At 47.1% G+C, this 21,734-nt stretch overlaps 1 protein-coding gene across 1 annotated transcript; it reads right to left on the bottom strand.

The window, feature by feature from the left end:
* Positions 1–377: 377 nt before the first annotated feature.
* LOC119267573 (inactive TPR repeat-containing thioredoxin TTL3-like) lies at positions 378–5,047 on the bottom strand. The gene is made up of 7 exons (XM_037548990.1): positions 4,021–5,047; positions 3,191–3,386; positions 2,920–3,104; positions 2,439–2,772; positions 2,155–2,359; positions 1,086–1,192; positions 378–994 (listed from the first exon to the last, which is right to left on the bottom strand). Exons 1-7 carry the CDS (start codon positions 4,857–4,859, stop codon positions 842–844), a joined length of 2,019 nt encoding a protein of 672 aa, XP_037404887.1. The 5' UTR covers positions 4,860–5,047; the 3' UTR covers positions 378–841.
* Between the last annotated feature and the right edge of the window lie 16,687 nt (positions 5,048–21,734).

Raw genomic sequence — 21,734 nt, 5'->3', positions numbered from 1 at the left:
GCTTTTATAGGATTTAAATGTATGGTTGAATTGATATTGATCGATGATTCAAAGTGAGCCCGCACGGCAAGTGGGCCCACGCGGCAGACATTTGGTTTAGTTTTATTCTATTATTTTTTCAGGGGAAAAGGGTGAAATTTGGTGCATTGAGTTGGATGGTCGCCCCACTATCTGATGTCCACAAAGTCCGTCCTGTTTTGATGCACGGTATTGGAGATGCCCTAAATTACCCAACCCAACGCTGGCCAAAACCGATCGTTGACCCATCTGCTTGGACAATGGACATTTCTTCCATACTGCTCCCTCTGTAGTGATCTAAACGCTCTTATTACAGAGGGAGTACATAGCATGTACTTGATCTACTGATCATGTCGAGATATGGAGGCTTAAGACTTGCATATTACACTATCAAATTTCAAGAGTACAAATGGCATCTATACTTTTTCTTTCCTTGGGTTGTCTGGTCTGGTAAACATGAAAGTAAAAAATTTACAGTCGCTCTTCCAATAGTCGGAAGATAATGTTTTTTGGTTTCTAAAGGATGGAATTCGGCAACAATGATGTACGCACGGGACAAATGAAAAGAATAAAAACAAGTTGGTAATCAACAAATGGGGGAAAAGGGTGGCGAAATGCGACTTGGAAGGGCGGTTCGGATGGAAAAAAGATCAGAGGAAGTTGCTCTTCTCTCTGGTCTTCTTTCATGCTTCGCTGCCCTCATCATCAAAGATTACCTTCACTGGCTCTGCTCTGGACCTCCCTCCGGTTTAGCCCACTGCCCACGGTTTGCTCGAGGGGAGCTCAAGGCGCGAAGAAACGTCGAAGTCATCGGCTTCTTGGCCTAAGTCCCGTAATGCCTCACTGAATACTCCAGCAGCTGTTGGCTGGGGCAGATCATCTCCTTCACTCTTATGGCGTTCTTGTAGATTTTGAATGTTGGAACTGTCCTCACATTCTCTGCGCGCGCAACGGCAGGGCTCTCATTTACATCCACCTAAGTAAAATAAGAGAATAGTATATGTCAAGAATAGGCCAGAGATAGCAAGCAAGGTGACAAGGATCAACCATTTGACTCAATCAGTTACCTTGAGGAAATTAACAGATGGGTATTTGGTACACAGTGCATTGACAAATGGGGAAATTTTGCAGCACTGCTGATTCGAATGAGTCATGAAATGGACAACCGAAACACCTGCAAAACCATCAAATGACAGTGCATCAGATTAAATAAAAACTAACAACTTTCACCGCTGCTACAAGATAGAGAGAGCAAGGTAAAAGTGCAGACTTCCAAAAGAATAGCCATGGTACAGTGCCAGCAAAACAAAGGCCACGTGAAGGTTTGCTTGCAACGCACTAAACAGTAATAAGTACTACCAACTCGTGGTACAACCTCATACCTATCAACAAAAGTCAAGATTGCAGTACTAGTGTACTGTAAAATGCTGCTCGTCTGCAAGTCAACATCATAAACTGCAGGCGCAAGATACAAGCAGAAGCAGCAAAACACTCCCAAGATGCAAGGTTAATCAAAATGATCAAACGGGATTGCTCATTCTTGAGAAGCAGCAACTTCTATAGAAGAGAGTAAATAATGTGTTTGTCGTATGTGGCAAGGTTGTTAATAAAAGCCTTCCATTTCACCCAAAGGAAAAAAAATCAGCGGCAAGGTTAACCTGGCAAAATAGGATTCCAGTTCATTGTTTGGTTACTCTGCACCTAAGCCAACTGCCACTCCTTTTGTAATAGGTCCATGAAATACCCTCAAAGCGAGCAAAAAAGACAAGAAACATGATTTATCAAGGGGCACCATTTTCGCATTTCACTAATATTTGCCATAACCCACTAACTGTTTTCAAGAACGGCCGAATCAATGTGTCGATTATCAAATGCAAGGCTTACATGACAATCTTACTGTTTTATGCTTTATTTTAAGGAATGTGTTTAATGTCTCATTATTTCAGGAACTCTACATTAAGTACTCCCTTGCAAAAAACAGTCTTATATTATGGGACGGAGTGAGTACATAATAGTTTGTCATTATTTTCAGTAACTGTATGTGTTATAAGGTTATAACAAATTAGCAAATGGTGCTGACCAAAAAAGACATGAAGTGGCATTTTCAAACGAAGGACATCAGCGAATAAGACAAACCTGGCAAGGAAGTAGCCATCTGGAATTGTTCCATTCCTGTAACTGCTTCAACCTCTCCTCCAAACTTCAAGTTAGATACCTCCTCACCCTGAGACGACTTGAGGGCAACCTGAGCATGGAAATAGGCCTCAGCAACCTCAGTGTCACCTGGGAGTTCCCTTCTGAGAACCTCATAATCCTTCAATGATTCAGCCCATCGCTCCATCTAAACACCAAATGCGCAACGATTTCTGAGTTTTTCAATTCTAAATCAGAAAAGGCAAGAAAGATAAACAATATGCTACCTTGACATAGGAAGCTGCACGCCTCAGCAGAGCCTTGGTATAGTTGGGTTGAATCATGAGGGCTTCATTACAATCCTCAATAGACTTCTCCCACTGCCCTAGCTTGAACCTGCAAGCTGCCCTGTTGCAGTGAAGGACTGGATTTACAGGGTGATGTTTGAGCCCTTCGCCATAAGCTATGCAAGCTTCTGAAAGTTTTCCAGATTTAAATAGCTCGTTCCCTAGAGATCGTGCTCTTGCTACAGCTTTCACATTGGTATGCATTGTTATCACTTCCACATTTCTTGGGTCTATTATTCGGGCCTTGTCAGCTGAAGAGACAGCATGATCGAACCTGCAAAACAAATCATGTAAGGGCAGAGCTATAACAGGCAACCGATGAGTTTACCTGCCAAGACAAAACGCTTTGAACAAAGTTGTTTTTCAAGCTACACTCACATGCTCTTATTTGTGCGAGTATAATGAGTAATCACTGAATTACCTTCCCAATGCGATGTCAACTTGGGCATGTGCGTAATAGAGATATGCATTGGCAAAGAAGCCACAGAATTTAGTGTCTGAGATGCAGGAAGATGAATAATCCAATTTGGAAGCACTGGAGATGGCCATATCAGCCTCATCGAGCTGATTGAGCCGGAGAAGAGCCTCTGCTCGTGCGGCAAAGAGCTGCAAGAGGTGAATCACATAAGTATATACTCTCTGCTAAAGAAATCGCTAGTCAATATCAGATTGGATAACAGGCAGAGTCATACCAGAGCAGATGAGTCAGCTCCAGCCGCAATGGCGGCATCACATTCCCTAAGCACATTCTTCCAGTCCCCGACCTTCCGCGAATCGAGGCATCTGCCCAGGTGCTTTTCCACTGTTTGTAATTTGTGCAGCTCTAGGAGGTCAGGCTGTGGGGTTGCCAGGGAAAGGTGCCTCTGGGCATCCTCAAGGTGTCCCAACCTGCAATTCAGTAAGATCCTTCAGATGAATAACTTGCACAGCTGAAGAATTCAAGGTTCACTTAATCTGGTACCAGTGATGAATCTAGGTAGTAACTAGTGTTGACCGATTTACTAACTATAGCAAAAAGGGGCACATCCGTGTACCCATCGTTGCCATTTACGTTTTCTTCCAAATTCAGCTATTTCTGATTCTCGCGGAACTGGAGGAGCAGATATTTTCATGCCAAGGAGGGAAATCCAGGGGCACATAAAGCAGTGTCCATTTCAGATCAATCAGTCTCCATATATATGGATGCCAACTCGTCAAAGCATTTCCGAAATAAAGTTAGAGAAAACGTGTGCCCACTGTACAAATCGCCTTCCGTTACCAGCCAATAATGAAATAAACACTTCATGCATGCACATGTGTGTTTTGTAAGCCCTACTAAAAATAGCAAATTCGCTTTCGTGTTACTGCTACATTGTGGTCTGTGTGGGGGGGCAAACCATATTTATTCAGATCGCCGGAGCAAATAATCTTACGTGACGTATAAAAAAAATTGAGTTGTTTTCGCCGACCGACAGTGAGAGCGCCAAGAAGGATAATGATTTCGCGGTAGCCCCGCAGATCTAAGAGCAAGCAATTCTTTCACCTTATGTGGAGCGAGGCGAGCCGTTGGTGCGCGCGTCCGTACAACGGATCGATCCGCACGGCCTCCTCGCACTCCTTGATGGCGTCGCCGAAGCGGCGGAGCCCCGTGAGCGCGGCGGCCCGGTTGCCCCGGCATGCAGCATTGTCCGGGCAGAGGGCGAGCGCGCGGTCGTAGAGCCTGAGCGCCTCCTCGAAGTAGCCCTTCTTGTACTGCTCGTTCCCGGCCCTCTTGAGCTCCTCCGGGTCGGCGCTGGACATGGCCCGCCTGACGTTGGCGTCCTCCTCGGGGGCGACGCCGCCGCTGCGCGAGCGCATGATGCTCCCGTGGCCGTAGTTGCCGGTGCCGGAGCCGAGCACGTCGTGGCGGATGGCGCGGGGAGGGGCCGGGGGCGGCGGGGTGGAGGCCGCGGAGAAGGAAGGCAGCGGCTTGGCGAGGCGGCCGGTGGGGCAGATGTTCCCCGCGGGGAGCGCGTTGGTGAGCGGCGAGGTGGCGGAGCTGGAGGTGGAGCCGGAGGTGAAGATGAGGGGGCCGGAGCCGGTGCGGCGGTGGCCCGGGCGCGCGCCCCGCGGGGGCCCGTCGGAGGGGAGCGGGATCTCCCCGGAGTGGCTCCGGCGCGAGGCGAAGGCGGGCGCCCGGGAGACGGAGCCGGAGGAGCCCGAGGAGGAGCTCGGGGTGTGGTGGTGGTGGTGGTGCTTGGAGGAGGAGTGAGGGAGCGGGGAGACGGGCGAGAGGCGGCCCGGCGGGAGCGTGTCGGGCTTGTCGTTGGAGGAGAGGAGCACGGCGGCGGCGAAGGCGTCGGAGAGCGTGTCCGGCATTGGCGCCGGCGGGCGGCTGGCCATTCCGCGGAGCACCTGCCTGCCTGCCTGCCTGCCTGCCCGCGCGCGCGCTCAGATCTCGGCCGCTAATGCAGCATGGGGCGGCGGCCTGGCCGGGGGAGGTGGAGGCGGAGATGGGGATGGGGATCTCGTGAAATGGGGAGGGGAGGGGAGGGCGCAAGCAAGGAATGATGAAGGCGAGCGGGCGAGCGGGCGGGCGGGCGGGGGTGGGAGTGGAGCGCTGCGGGAGGGGAGGGGAGGGGAGGGTAGATTTGGGGCGAGGAGGGGGGGCAGTAAACAGCGCCGCAGCGGCGCCGCGCGGTGGAGTGAAAATGAAAAGAGAAGGAGGCCTAGCGCGCCCAGGGAAGAGAAAGATTTCTTCCTGCCGCCAGGAGGAGGTCAAACGCACTTCCTATGCAGCTGCGGTTGATTTTTGATTCCCAATTTTGCATTCGTGGCACTGTCAATAAGAATTACAGTGACTTTTCAATCGAACATACAAAATGTCAAACGACTCGGCATTCCGTGAAAAAGGTGAATTGTAAAGGTCGGTTTCAAATATGTTTGACCATTCTGGCTCGACGAGCATCGTCACTCGTATCTTTGGGACATGTGAATGCAAAATCAGTGTAGATATGTTTGACCATTTCGACTCGACGAGCATCGTCATTCGTATCTTTGGGCCGGTTGCTTCCTCGCGCACGCCGGCTACGTACGCACCGCACCGCTGACCTTTCCGATCGGCGGAGGGATATCGAATAGCTAGGTGGTCAATGATAGAAGAAAGATATATCTAAAGTGCTACTGATGGTTGTTGTTCGCCTCGTTTCTGCGATCGCCGCTCGTATCTGTGGGCCGTCATCTTGACCGCGTAAGCATACCAGGCGACTTTTCAAGTGAGTTGACAAAAGTCGTATCGTTCAAATGAGAGAGAAGCATGCAGGCGTTGGTCGCCTGGGATAGATGAGCACCAGGTGTGTCTAGGGAAGGTTCCTTGTAGAACACGATGAGCGCCAGATGCATCCAGGGAAGGTTCCTTGTAGGACACTATTCCGAGAAGGTGCTTTACAAAGCACACTGAGAAAACTGCCCAACTTTTCAAGTAACACGACAAGTGTAGAATAGCATGAAACTCACAATGAGCTAGCGTATGCGTTGCTTCGGTGATATCAATGAGTAACGCTTGTGTCTAGGCTTACATGTGTACACTGGCTGTCTTTTCAAGAAATTTGACAAAAGTTGAATACCTAAAGGCTTCAAGGAATGTTGATATGAATGATATTTGGGCTTAATAGTATTGCTTGCTTTGGGAGGTGTGCAACACTCGTATACGATGACTCGATGAGGGTGCTTTTTTGCTAATTTGCTTGAGCATACAAACCGTCTTGTCAACAAATACGAGGGTCCCATGAAAAACCAATATGAAAGAACAAAATCTAGCTTGATCAACACAGAGCAACAAAGACCAATGGTTTGAACAAGCTTTAGTATAAACCTAACATGATGAATTTATGTGTGTTTTGTAGGATTTTTGTGTTTTGGAGGGGGTGAAAAGACATATTGGAAATTCTACTCCATTTTGTAGTTGCCAAGTATTTAGCTTTTATATCAAGGTTCCTCAGCGAGCATAAACATGCAAGTTTACAACAAAAGCACGAATATGGATAGTGAAACTTGTAAAAGTAGGAGTATGAAAAGATATTGTAAACACATTTGATGATGGTGATGTTTTCCCGGGATGAAAAGATATTGCAAACACATTTGACGTGACGATGTTTTCTTATGGTTTGAATACTTTAACACTTCATATTTCGAAGACCACAAATATCTCAACCAAATGATTACAAAGATCGACCACTAAGGCTAATCACAATAAACCTCGAATGCTCCAAGAACCTTGGCCTCCTATTCCACCATGGCAACCGCTAAGGAAACTCACTAGGGTTGATATTGCACAAAGAAAGAGATCCTCGTGCCTTGCACATACTCTTGATCCCTTCACACCTTCAAGGCTCTCAAGTGACTTCTAACCATATAGGAGGCGTATACCCACCAATAGTTACAAGCAAATCAAATTTTCTTAGATGAAATCCTCGAAAGACCTCAACCAACTATCTCAAGAACCCATATGATCTCTCTCTCACACACACAGATACACAAAGGTAGGGGAAAGTAAAGAGAGATGGAGCACTAAGCAAGGGTTCAAGAAAAGGAAGGATATTGGCCTTCAAACCCTTAAGTTTCTGCTCTCAAAGATATGACCAAGTGGTTCCTAAACATGCACCCATCAAATGATGTATGGGATCTATTTTTGGAAAGAGCATAAATCTGGCAGTTACTAAAAATGTAGCTAGCTTGCTAGCCCCGAAAGAAGATTCTTGGTTTTACCATACATGTTCAAAATTTGAACAGTAGGAAGCGAAACAAATGTTCCAAGAAGTGTGCAGCACCGGAAGGTACCAGATTGTTGAGTAAGCCTCTTAGAAATACAAAATCCCAAAGACACTTGAAACAAAAAAGCTCAAAGGTACCAGATACAAAGGTAGCTTGTTTATGCGATATAAAGAACATGTTTGGAAATACTAGAGGAATGACTATTGTATGTAATAGTCGACAAAAGCACGTCCCACAAAGGATCGGTGTAGATATGGCTAAGTCTCAACTGTTGGGGATCGTTGCAGAAATTTAAAAAAATTCTACGCATCACCAAGATCAATCTATGGAGTAGCTAGCAACGAGAGAGAGGGGGGTGCATCTTCATACCCTTGAAGATCGCGAGTCGGAAGCATTGCAAGAACGCGGTTGGAGGAGTCGTACACGTAGCGATTCAGATCGCGGCCGAATCCGATCTTAACACCGAACAACGGTGCCTCCGCGTTCAACACACGTGCAGCCCAGTGACGTCTTTCGCGCCTTGATCCAACAAGGAGGAGGGAGAGGTTGAGGAAGAGGGCTCCAATAGCAGCACGACGGCGTGGTGGCGATGGAGTGGCAGTACTCCGGCAGGGCTTTGCCAAGCTCTTGCGGAGGAGGATAGGTGTTGGGGAGGGGAGGGGTTGCGCCTTGGATGTGGTGCTGCAGCCCTCCCCTCGCCCCTCTATTTATAGGGAGAAGGGGGAAGGGGGGCGGCCCCTCTAGATGGGATCTAGGGGGGGCAGCGGCCAAGGGGGAGGGGGCTTGCCCCCCAAACCAAGGGGGCGCCCCCTTTAGGGTTCCCCCCAACCCTAGGCGCATGGGCCCTGGGGGCTTGGCGCCCATCCCACTTGGGGCTAGTTCCCTTCCACCTATAGCCCATAAGGCCCTCCGGGGCAGGTGGACCCTCCCGGTGGACCCCCGAAACTCCTCCGGTGGTCCCGGTACAATACCGGTATACCCCCGGACATTTCCGGTGACCGTATGATGACTTCCCATATATAAATCTTCACCTCCGGACCATTCCGGAACTCCTCGTGACGTCCAGGATCTCATCCGGGACTCCGAACAACATTAGGTAATCACATACAAATCTTCCTTATAACCCTAGCGTCATCGAACCTTAAGTGTGTAGACCCTACGGGTTCGGGAGACATGTAGACATGACCGAGACGACTCTCCGGTCAATAACCAACAGCGGGATCTGGATACCCATGTTGGCTCCCACATGCTCCTCGATGATCTCATCGGATGAACCACGATGTCGAGGATTCAAGCAACCCCGTATACAATTCCCTTTGTCAATCGGTACGTTACTTGCCCGAGATTCGGTCGTCGGTATCCCAATACCTCGTTCAATATCGTTACCAGCAAGTCACTTTACTCGTTCTGTAATGCATGATCCCGTGACCAACTACTTAGTCACAATGAGCTCATTCTGATGATGCATTACCGAGTGGGCCCAGAGATACCTCTCCGTCATACGGAGTGACAAATCCCAGTCTCCATTCGTGCCAACCCAATAGACACTTTCGGAGATACATGTAGTGCACCTTTATAGCCACCCAGTTACGTTGTGACGTTTGGTACACCCAAAGCACTCCTACGGTATCCGGGAGTTGCACGATCTCATGGTCTAAGGAAATGGTACTTGACATTAGAAAAGCTCTAGCAGACGAACTACACGATCTTGTGCTATGCTTAGGATTGGGTCTTGTCCATCACATCATTCTCCTAATGATGTGATCCCGTTATCAACGACATCCAATGTCCATAGTCAGGAAACCATGACCATTTGTTGATCAACGAGCTAGTCAACTAGAGGCTCACTAGGGACATGTTGTGGTCTATGTATTCATACATGTATTACGATTTCCGGATAACACATTATAGCATGAATAATAGACAATCATCATGAACAAGGAAATATAATAATAACCATTTTATTATTGCCTCTGAGGCATATTTCCAACAGTCTCCCACTTACACTAGAGTCAATAATCTAGTTACATTGTGATGAATCGAACACCCATAGAGTTGTGGTGTTGATCATGTTTTGCTCGAGGAAGAGGTTTAGCCAACGGATCTGCGACATTCAGGTCCGTATGCACTTTACAAATATCTTTGTCTCCATTTTGAACATTTTCATGAATGGAGTTCAAGCGACGCTTGATATGCCTGGTCTTCATGTGAAACCTGAGCTCCTTGACAAGGGCAATAGCTCCAGTGTTGTCACAGAAGAGAGTCATCGGGCCCGACGCATTAGGAATAACTCCTAGGTCGGTAATGAACTCCTTCATCTAGATTGCTTCTTGTGATGCCTTCGAGGCTGCCATGTACTCCGCTTCACATGTAGATCCCGCCACAACGCTTTGCTTGCAACTACACCAGCTGACTGCCCCACCATTCAAAATATACACATATCTGGTTTGTGACTTGGAGTCATCCAGATCTGTGTCAAAGCTAGCATTGACGTAACCCTTTACAACGAGCTCTTCGTCACCTCCATACACGAGAAATATATCATTAGTCCTTTTCAGGCACTTCAGGATATTCTTGACCGCTGTCCAGTGTTCCAAGCCGGGATTACTTTGGTACCTTCCTACCAAACTTACGGCAAGGTTTACATCAGGTCTGGTACACAGCATGGCATACATAATAGACCCTATGGCCGAGGCATAGGGGACTACACTCATCTTTTCTCTATCTTCTGTCGTGGTCGGGCATTGAGCCGTGCTCAATCTCATACCTTGCAATACAGGCAAGAACCCCTTCTTGGACTGATCTATATTGAACTTCTTCAATATCTTGTCAAGGTACGTACTTTGTGAAAGACCAATGAGGCGTCTCGATCTATCTCTATAGATCTTGATGCCTAATATATAAGCAGCTTCTCCAAGATCCTTCATTGAAAAACACTTGTTCAAGTAGGCCTTTATGCTTTCCAAGAATTCTATATCATTTCCCATCAATAGTATGTCATACACATATAATATGAGAAATGCTACAGAGCTCCCACTCACTTTCTTGTAAACACAGACTTCTCCATAAGTCTGCGTAAACCCAAACGCTTTGATCATCTCATCAAATCGAATGTTCCAACTCCGAGATGCTTGCACCAGCCCATAGATTGAGCGTTGGAGCTTGCATACCATCATATACAATTCTTCTTTAAGGAAACCATTAAGGAATGTCGTTTTGATGTCCATTTGCCATATCTCATAATCATAGAATGCGGCAATTGCTAACATGATTCGGACGGACTTCAGCTTCGCTACGGGTGAGAAAGTATCATTGTAGTCAACCCCTTGAACTTGTCGATAACCTTTAGCGACAAGCCGAGCCTTATAGATGGTCACATTACCATCCGCGTCTGTCTTCTTCTTAAAGATCCATTTATTTTCTATGGCTCGCCGATCATCGGGCAAGTCAGTCAAAGTCCATACTTCGTTTTCATACATGGATCCTATCTCGGATTTCATGGCTTCCAGCCATTTGTCGGAATCTGGGCCCGCCATTGCTTCTTCATAGTTCGAAGGTTCACCTTTGTCTAACAACATGATTTTCAGGACAGGGTTGCCGTACCACTCTGGTGCCGAACGTGTCCTTGTGGACCTACAAAGTTCAGTAGCAACTTGATCTAAAGTTTTCTGATCATCATCATCAACTTCCTCTCTAGTCGGTGCACGCACCTCAGAAACATTTTCTTGAGTTGCGCCACTCTCCGGTTCAAGAGGCAATACTTCATCAAGTTCTACTTTCCTCCCACTTACTTCTTTTGAGAGAAACTCTTTCTCTAGAAAGGATCCGTTCTTGGCAACAAAGATCTTGCCTTCGGATAAGAGGTAGAAGGTATACCCAATGGTTTCCTTAGGGTATCCTATGAAGACGCATTTTTCCGACTTGGGTTTGAGCTTTTCAGGTTGAAGTTTCTTGACATAAACATCGCATCCCCAAACTTTTAGAAACGACAACTTAGGTTTCTTCCCAAACCATAATTCATATAGTGTCGTCTCAACGGATTTCGACGGAGCCCTATTTAAAGTGAATGCGGCAGTCTCTAAAGCATAGCCTCAAAATGAGAGCGGTAGATCGGTAAGAGACATCATAGATCGTACCATATCCAATAGAGTGCGATTACGACGTTCGGACACACCATTGCGCTAAGGTGTTCCAGGCGACGTGAGTTGTGAAATGATTCTACATTTCCTTAAGTGTGTGCCAAATTCGTGACTCAAATATTCCCCTCCACGATCTGATTGTAAGAACTTTATTTTCCTGTCACGTTGATTTTCAACCTCACTCTGAAATTCCTTGAACCTTTCAAAGGTTTCAGACTTGTGTTTCATTAAGTAGACATACCCATATCTACTTAAGTCATCAGTGAGGGTGAGGACATAACGATAGCCACCGCGAGCCTCAACGCTCATTGGACCGCACACATCAGTATGTATGATTTCCAATGAGTTGGTTGCTCGCTCCATTGTTCCGGAGAATGGAGTCTTGGTCATTTAACCCATGAGGCATGGTTCGCACGTGTCAAATGATTCGTATCAAGAGACTCCAAAAGTCCATCTGCATGGAGCTTCTTCATGCGTTTGACACCAATGTAACCAAGGCGGCAGTGCCACAAGTATGTGGGACTATCATTATCAACCTTACATCTTTTGGTATTCACACTATGAATATGTGTAACATTACATTCGAGATTCATTAAGAATAAACCATTGACCAGCGGGGCATGACCATAAAACATATCTCTCATATAAATAGAATAACCATTATTCTCGGATTTAAATGAGTAGCCATCTCGTATTAAACGAGATCCTGATACAATGTTCATGCTCAAAGCTGGCACTAAATAACAATTATTGAGTTTTAAAACTAATCACGTAGGTAAATGTAGAGGTAGCGTGCCGACGTCGATCACATCGACCTTGGAACCATTTCCGACGCGCATCGTCACCTTGTCCTTCGCCAGTCTCCGCTTATTCCGCAACTCCTGTTTTGAGTTACAAATATGAGCAACCACACCGGTATCAAATACCCAGGAGCTACTACGAGTACTGGTAAGGTACACATCAATAACATGTATATCACATATACCTTTGGTGTTGCCGGCCTTCTTGTCCGTTAAGTACTTGGGGCAGTTCCGCTTCCAGTGACCACTTCCCTTGCAATAAAAACACTCAGTCTCAGGCTTGGGTCCATTCTTTGGCTTCTTCCCGGCAGCTTGCTTGCTGGGCGCGGCAACTCCCTTGCCGTCTTTCTTGAAATCCTTTTTACCCTTGCCTTTCTTGAACTTAGTGGTTTTATTCACCATCAACACTTGATGTTCCTTTTTGATTTCCACCTCCGCTGATTTCAGCATCGAATATACCTCAGGAATGGTTTTCTCCATCCCCTGCATATTGAAGTTCATCACAAAGCTCTTGTAGCTCGGTGGAAGCGACTGAAGGATTCTGTCAACGATCGCGTCATCCGGGAGATTAACTCCCAGCTGAGACAAGCGGTTGTGTAACCCAGACATTTTGAGTATGTGCTCATTGACGGAACTATTCTCCTCTATCTTACAACTGTAGAACTTGTCGGAGACTTCATATCTCTCGACCCGGGCATGAGCTTGGAAAACCATTTTCAGCTCTTGGAACATCTCATATGCTCCGTGCTGCTCGAAACGCTTTTCGAAGCCCGGTTCTAAGCTGTAAAGCATGCCGCACTAAACCTGGGAGTAATCATCAACACGGGACTGCCAAACGTTCATAATGTCTTGGTTTGCTGGGACTGGTGCTTCACCTAGCGGTGCTTCAAGGACATATGCTTTCTTGGCAGCTATGAGGATGATCCTCAAGTTCCCGTATAGTTGCTACCATCGTCTTTCAGCTTGGTTTTCTCTAGGAACGCGTTGAAGTTGAGGACAACATTAGCATGGGCCATTTGATCTACAAGACATATTGTAAAGATTTTATACTAAGTTCATGATAATTAAGTTCATCTAATCAAATTATTTAATGAACTCCCACTCAGACAGACATCCCTCTAGTCATCTAAGTGATACATGATCCGAGTCAACTAGGCCGTGTCCGATCATCACGTGAGACGTGGAAGCGACTGAAGGATTCTGTCAACGATCGCGTCATCCGGGAGATTAACTCCCAGCTGAGACAAGCGGTTGTGTAACCCAGACATTTTGAGTATGTGCTCATTGACGGAACTATTCTCCTCTATCTTACAACTGTAGAACTTGTCGGAGACTTCATATCTCTCGACCCGGGCATGAGCTTGGAAAACCATTTTCAGCTCTTGGAACATCTCATATGCTCCGTGCTGCTCGAAACGCTTTTCGAAGCCCGGTTCTAAGCTGTAAAGCATGCCGCACTAAACCTGGGAGTAATCATCAACACGGGACTGCCAAACGTTCATAATGTCTTGGTTTGCTGGGACTGGTGCTTCACCTAGCGGTGCTTCAAGGACATATGCTTTCTTGGCAGCTATGAGGATGATCCTCAAGTTCCCGTATAGTTGCTACCATCGTCTTTCAGCTTGGTTTTCTCTAGGAACGCGTTGAAGTTGAGGACAACATTAGCATGGGCCATTTGATCTACAAGACATATTGTAAAGATTTTATACTAAGTTCATGATAATTAAGTTCATCTAATCAAATTATTTAATGAACTCCCACTCAGACAGACATCCCTCTAGTCATCTAAGTGATACATGATCCGAGTCAACTAGGCCGTGTCCGATCATCACGTGAGACGGACAAGTCATCATCGGTGAACATCTTCATGTTGATCGTATCTTCTATACGACTCATGTTCGATCTTTCGGTCTTCCGTGTTTCGAGGCCATGTCTGTACATGCTAGGCTCGTCAAGTCAACCTAAGTGTATTACGTGTGTAAATCTGGCTTACACCCGTTGTACTCGAACGTTAGAATCTATCACACCCGATCATCACGTGGTGCTTCGAAACAACGAACCTTCGCAACGGTGCACAGTTAGGGGGAACACTTCCTTGAAATTATTGCGAGGGATCATCTTATTTAAGCTACTGTCATTCTAAGCAAATAAGATGTAAAACAGGATAAATATCACATGCAATCAAATAGTGACATGATATGGCCAATATCATTTTTGCTCCTTTTGATCTCCATCTTCGGGGCGCCATGATCATCATCATCATCATCACCGGCATGACACCATGATCTCCATCATCATGATCTCCATCATCGTGTCTTCATGAAGTTGTCTCGTCAACTATTACTTCTACTACTATGGCTAATGGTTTAGCAATAAAGTAAAGTAATTATATGACGTTTATGTTGACACACATGTCATAAATAAATTAAGACAACTCCTATGGCTCCTGCCGGTTGTCATACTCATCGACATACAAGTCGTGATTCCTATTACAAGAACATGATCAATCTCATACATCACATATATCATTCATCACATCCTTTTGGTCATATCACATCACATGACATATGCTGCAAAACAAGTTAGACGTCCTCTAATTGTTGTTGCAAAATTTTTACGTGGCTACTATAGGTTTCTTAGCAAGAACGTTTCTTACCTACGCCAAAACCACAACGTGATATGCCAATTTCTATTTACCCTTCATAAGGACCCTTTTCATCGAATCCGATCTGACTAAAGTGGGAGAGACAAACACCCGCTAGCCACCTTATATAACTAGTGCATGTCAGTCGGTGGAACCTGTCTCACGTAAGTGTACGTGTAAGGTCGGTCCGGGACGCTTCATCCCACGATGCCGCCGAATCAAGATAATACTAGTAACGGCAAGTAAATTGACAAAATAGACGCCCACAACAACTTGTGTTCTACTCGTGCATAGAAACTACACATAGACCTACCTCTGATACCACTGTTGGGGATCGTTGCAGAAATTAAAAAAATTCTACGCATCACCAAGATCAATCTATGGAGTAACTAGCGACGAGAGAGAGGGGAGTGCATCTTCATACCCTTGAAGATCGCGAGTCGGAAGCGTTGCAAGAATGCAGTTGGAGGAGTCGTACATGTAGCGATTCAGATCGCGACCGAATCCGATCTTAGCACCGAACAACGGTGCCTCCGCGTTCAACACACGTGCAGCCCGGTGACGTCTTCCGCGCCTTGATCCAGCAAGGAGGAGGGAGAGGTTGAGGAAGAGGGCTCCAATAGCAGCACGACGGCGTGGTGGTGATGGAGTGGCAGTACTCCGGCACGGCTTCGCCAAGCTCTTGCGGAGGAGGATAGGTGTTGGGGAGGGGAGGGGCTGCGCCTTGGATGTGGTGCTGCGCCCTCCCCTCGCCCCTCTATTTATAGGGAGAAGGGGGAAGGGGCCGACCCATCTAGATCCCATCTAGAGGGGGGGGGCGGCGGCCAAGGGGGAGGGGGCTTGCCCCCCAAACCAAGGGGGGGGGCCTTTAGGGTTCCCCCAACCCTAGAAGCATGGGCCCTGGGGGGGTTGGCACCCCAGCCCACTTGGGGCTGGTTCCCTTCCACCTACAGCCCATAAGGCCCTCCGGGGCAGGTGGACCCTCCCAGTGGACCCCCAGAACCCCTTCGGTGGTCCCGGTACAATACCGGTATACCCCCGGATATTTCCGGTGACCGTATGATGACTTCCCATATATAAATCTTCACCTCCGGACCATTCCGGAACTCCTCGTGACGTACAGGATCTCATCTGTGACTCTGAAAAACATTCGGTAATCACATACAAATCTTCCTTATAACCCTAGCGTCATCGAACCTTAAGTGTGTAGACCCTACGGGTTCGGGAACCATGCAGACATGATCGAGATAACTCTCTGGCCAATAACCAACAGCGGGATCTGGATACCCATATTAGCTCCCACATGTTCCACGATGATCTCATCGGATGAACCACGGTGTCGAGGATTCAAGCAATCCCGTATACAATTCCCTTTGTCAATCGGTACGTTACTTGCCCGAGATTCGATCGTCGGTATCCCAATACCTCGTTCAATAGCGTTACCAGCAAGTCACTTTACTCGTTCCGTAATGCATGATCCCGTGACCAACTACTTAGTCACAATGAGCTCATTATGATGATGCATTACCGAGTGGGCCCAGAGATACCTCTCCGTCATACGGAGTGACAAATCCCAGTCTCGATTCGTGCCAACCCAACAGACACTTTCAGAGATACCTGTAATGCACCTTTATAGCCACCCAGTTATGTTGTGACGTTTGGTACACCCAAAGCACTCCCACGGTATCCGGGAGTTGCACAATCTCATGGTCTAAGGAAATGATACTTGACATTAGAAAAGCTCCAGCAGACGAACTAGACGATCTTGTGCTATGCTTAGGATTGGGTCTTGTCCATCACATCATTCTTCTAATGATGTGATCCCGTTATCAATGACATCCAATGTCCATAGTCATGAAATCATGACCATCTATTGATCAATGAGCTAGTCAACTAGAGGCTCACTGGGGACATGTTGTGGTCTATGTATTCACACATGTATTACAATTTCCGGATAACACAATTATAGCATGAACAATAGACAATTATCATCAACAAGGAAATATAATAATAACTATTTTATTATTGCCTCTAGGGCATATTTCCAACATCAACTTGTAGGGCCAGATTTTGCTCGGAAGTACCACCCGAGACATCAACCTGAATCAAACTAAGAAGTGTTTGGAAGTGTCAAAAACGGTTCGGCTCGGAGGTATCAGATGTAACATAAACAGTTTCAGTGAAAACATAGCTCGTTGATACTGGAGAAAACATCTGGATGGTTCCAACACAAATTGAAGAATCTGGTTATCTCACCAGAAACACTCAATTGCCACAAATTTAGTAGTACCATGCAAAACACTCAAAAGTACGAAGAAGGGAAAACCCTAGAGAAATGAAGTGGAATTATTGGGAATTGGTTGAGGATCTTGACATGGAGTTCAACCCTAGTTAGTTTTGCCTACCCACCTCTGGATAGTACGGTTGTGATTAAACATAGTGTGAATATTGTATCCACTAAAATACTATAAATCACACTTTATGAGCTTAAGAGGCCAACCATTCGTTAGCACAAAAAGTGCAGGTCACCAATAATTTTTCCACTTGTCAATGAGGACTAGATTTGGAGAGAGGAGGGGGCACTAAATAGTGTCGTAGCGACATGGCGTCGTGGAGTGAAAATGGAAAGAGAAGGAGGCACCCCCCACCCAGCGAGTGAGAATGCTTTTCACGCGTGGTCTCCCTCATTGCTTTGTTGTTACTTCCAGGAAAGAGGAAAATTTCGGCAAACTACAACGCATGCCGTGGGGGCCGCCAGGAGGATGTCCAACATTGTTCTTATGCAGTAGCAGTTGATTTCTAGTTGCATTCTTGACACTGGTTAGCCAAACAACACTACTACTAAACGAGATCCTCAAGGACAAAAAAAAAATGGTTTTACAAGTGTTGTTCACCATGATTGCCGAGGAGGGTGTTGCACGTTACACGGTTACCGCGTAGCATAACAGTGGCTTTTCAATCAAATAGACAACAATGTCAAATAGCTTGGCACTCCACGAAGAAAGAGAATGCACAGACTATATGTGGTTTACATGTGTTAACCATGTCGAAATGAGCGTCGCCACTCGTATCTCTAGGACACTCGTTTCTTCACATAGTCGGCTCCGTAAGCACAACATTGTTGACTTTTCCAGACAGATGAAGAGATGTGGAATAGCTGGGCGAACCATGATTAAAAAACTCAATAAACATTATCCCTCTTAATTTCCTTGTTACTACTCACCAAAACCCAATAAAAATTGAAGGTACATTTTCAGTGTATTAAGAATAGACTCCAGTGAACGTGCATGAAGTGGTTAGCCGCATGGAGCCATATTTCCCTTAAACCTGATGCATCCTCCCGAAAATTACAACAGGCGTTGTATATGCACTTCACGCCAACTATTCGTTCCACTTTAATAAACATGACTAGTTTTCATCCATGGTATTCTTCCATCTTATTACCGGTTCAAAAAACTTAGGATATGTCAATCCAACGTATTTCTTTCAACTTTCCCGATGTTTTCAAGGTTCATTGAGTCGCATGGGATATGACGTGCAAAAACACGAGGACAGGAGGCATGGAATTTCATGAATTTGAGTTGTTTAAGCAAGGCCTCCTAGCCAAACAAGCATGGCGGAGGTTGGTCACATTACCCGATTCATATTATGTGCTAGAGTGTTAAAAGCAAGATACTAAGTTGACAAGGATTTAATGGATCACGACTTGCCCCAAGCATGGCTCCTTTACACGGAGAAGTATCCTATGGGATAAGGAATTGTTCAAAGAAGGCCTGATATGGAGAGTTGGCAATGACTCCAAAATAAGAGTACATGGATATAGATGGATAATGAGGCAAGGTTATTATAGTCCGTTGGGATTTAAGGACAACCCAGATATTAATCTGGTGGGTGATACGCTAGATGAGTACGGAAGGAGCTGGAGCCAGGCAATATTACAGAAGGTTTTCCATGAGACTGATAAGATGACATACAGTAGCAGGTGGTAGTCGGCGGCCCGGACAGAGAAGACTATCTAGTACGGAACATCACAAAAGAATGTGGTGTTCACCATTAGGTCTGCATATCACATATGCATGGAGCTCAAGCATAGGCACGTGGGTACAACCGAAACTATCTTGGGCTTTGGGATACATACAAGCCAGGCAAGGTCAACATGCATCCATGCACGATGCCTCATCAAAAATGGCTTGGCGGCAGGCACTGAGATGCAACATCGACTGATCAAGGCATGTGTTCTTTGCACGACTTGTAGAAGGTTGGAAATGATACTGCATTGCTTTTTGTCTTGTCTGCATGCAAAGTTGTGTTGGAAACTACCGTACCATGATCGGGTGGTTCCTGACTTCAAGCTGCCAAAAGCGATTATAGAACAATTATGGTGATGGCTTCTTGGTTTGATGGTGAAGGATGCGGAACCGGACAGGGTCCGTGTGCTTATGCTGTTGTATCACATTTGGCTCACCCAGAATGATGCATGAGATGGTAAGCCTATTAAAGATCCGAGGGGGATCATTGGATCAGGTGTGCATATTGCTTGGTGAATGGCTACGCCTCCACAACGATGTCGCAAGGCCTACACCCACGTCGAAGGAGTAGTGGCGTCCACCGGAAGAGGGTTAGGTCAAGGCAAACGATGGCGGAGCAACTAACAGAAGCGAGAACTCCGGAGGCGGTGGGGAGATCATCTGAGATCACCGTGGCGAGTTCCTTGGGGGCATGCCATTTTCCCCCATCTTCTAGTGTCCTGAAACTTATCAAGTTGCTCCTGTGTCGACGGGCCGCACAACTAGCTATGGAGGTCGGTGTTCAAAAGCTTGGATATGGATTATCAAGGAGCGGTGAAGGCGCTTTTGAACACCAATCTAGACCAAGCCATGCATGGGCCTCTCATTGAGGAGATCAAGGTGTTACTACGGAATTTTGATCAACGACAAATCAAATGGGTGAGGCGACATGCCAACAAGGCAACTCATAGTTTGGCTTGGATTGACTGCTTAAATAAAGCTTGCAAGACTTGGTTTAATGTTCCACCAGGGTGTATCTCGAACATGTCAAAGTCGGATCATGATGTAATTGCATAAATAAAGCATCAATTCCCCTTAAAATAAAGAGAAATGATTAACATCATCCGACTGATTATGATGTGTGTGTCCGCCATCTTTGCGGCCATTGGATCTGATCTTAATCACATGGCTTGGGATCAACCTATTACATAAGGAAAACATTTAAAAACATCCGGATGAAAACATCATCGTGTAAACCGGGTCACCCGCCCAACACGTCTCCCTCGCGTCCACCGCTTCCTCCTCTAGCCTTATCTTCTCCACTCGTCCTCTCCTTCGCTTGTTCTCCTCTTTGTTTCTTTTCCTCCACCGATCTCCTCTCTTTCGTTGCAATCGAGAGAGAGAGGGTGCCCACGGCTGCGCTGACCGCCATCGCCGCCGGAGTTGAAAACAAACGATTTCAGCATGGCCTGCCCCCAAGCTTCATCTGCTGTAGCTCAAGGTCCTCTCCTCCAAGTCTTGTCCGCCATGGCCTGCCCCAAGCTTTACATGCTGCAGCTCAAGGTCCACAAGACAGCACCGTGACTTGGTGATTTTTGTCGATGAGAGCTAGTGCTGCAACGCAGCCTCGTCGGTGACTCAGATGATGCCCGTGCTGCGACCCGACGACTCGACGGTGCCGTCGGCGTTGCGACCCGATGCTCATCGTCGTTGGTGCTACAACGTAGCACGCATGGGAGGTTGGCTGCTCGTCGCCGTGTTGCAACACAGCATGGAGGCCGGAGTGCAGTCAGACGTCCGCTCGTCGCCGGTGATGCAACACAGAACGCGAGGAGGAGGTGGGCAGTGCTGCGTTGGAGCTTTTTCCATGCCGACGGAGTTGCAATGGTGCGTCGCCGGGCTGCACTGAAGCCGTCCGGGGCTGCACTGAAGCCGCCCAGGGCTGCAATGAAGCGTCCTTGGAGCTACACTGAAGCATCGCCGGAGGCGACGTCCATGCCGCAACAGGATTTCTCTGCCGTAGTTGCATTGGAGGTTCACCGGAGTAGCCGTAGTTGCATTGGAGCTTCACCGGAGTCGCCAGAGTTGCATTGGAGCTTCACCGGAGTTGCGTTGAAGCTTCACTGGAGTCGCCGGAGTTGCGTTGGAGTTTCACTGGAGTCGCTGGAGTTGCATTGAAGCTTCGCTGGGCACCGTCGGTGCTGTGTTGGAGTTTCGCCGGACGCCGGCGGCGTGCCATGAAAGCTGCCAGGGTGCAGCAGCTCTGCGTCGAAGCATTTGCCCGCTTACTAGTTACTGCTACTGTGGCGTCGCTGTCATCTAAGGGCCAGCAATGCGCCCATCCAACGGCTGCCTAGCCGGATGATTTCTAGAGAGAAATCATCCGGTTGATTAGTAGCACCGGCCATTACGTAAACCATGTTTTTTTTTTGCAAAATGAGCATTTGTTGCAATCTCCCCCACCGCAACAACTGGTGTGTTGCGGGATCTGGATCCGTCGAGAGCATTTGCCTCCCGTGCTTCTCCTGAGCTCTCCGTCAAGCCGCTGCCACCCCGTGCTACCCCGACCACTGCCCGCAAGTCAAGCAACCGATGTGCTTGGCTGCCGCGTTGTACACATCATACTCCCTCCTTACCAGTTTATAAGGCTCATTTCAAAATCGCCAGATTTCCATAACATAAGGCTCAATTCGTGGTCCGCTCGGTTGAAGCGCTGCGGTCGTTTTGATCCCTACGCACACAATTAATTCGCTGGCTGCTGTTCTCGTACGAAGAGAAATGGCCAACTCCTTTCCTCTCCCTCGCTGCATGCATGCATGCATGCACCACCCACTTCTTTAAAACGACTCGAAGCACTCGTGTTCTTTCACCCACCCTCCTCTACTCTTTTCATCCACATACGAAACGGGAGCAGC

Source organism: Triticum dicoccoides, chromosome 3A (assembly GCF_002162155.2).
Source record: "Triticum dicoccoides isolate Atlit2015 ecotype Zavitan chromosome 3A, WEW_v2.0, whole genome shotgun sequence".
In the NCBI taxonomy this organism is placed as follows: Eukaryota; Viridiplantae; Streptophyta; class Magnoliopsida; order Poales; family Poaceae; genus Triticum; species Triticum dicoccoides.
This window is presented reverse-complemented; position numbering and strand designations above follow the sequence as displayed.

Coding starts and splice junctions, on each gene's coding strand:
- LOC119267573 (XM_037548990.1), bottom strand. CDS start 4,859: ATGGCCAGCCGCCCGCCGGCGCCAATGCCGGACACGCTCTCCGACGCC. Junction 2,773..2,919: donor GTTGACATCGCATTGGGAAG/GTAATTCAGTGA, acceptor TTTGTTTTGCAG/GTTCGATCATGCTGTCTCTT. Junction 995..1,085: donor CATCTGTTAATTTCCTCAAG/GTAACTGATTGA, acceptor TATTTTACTTAG/GTGGATGTAAATGAGAGCCC.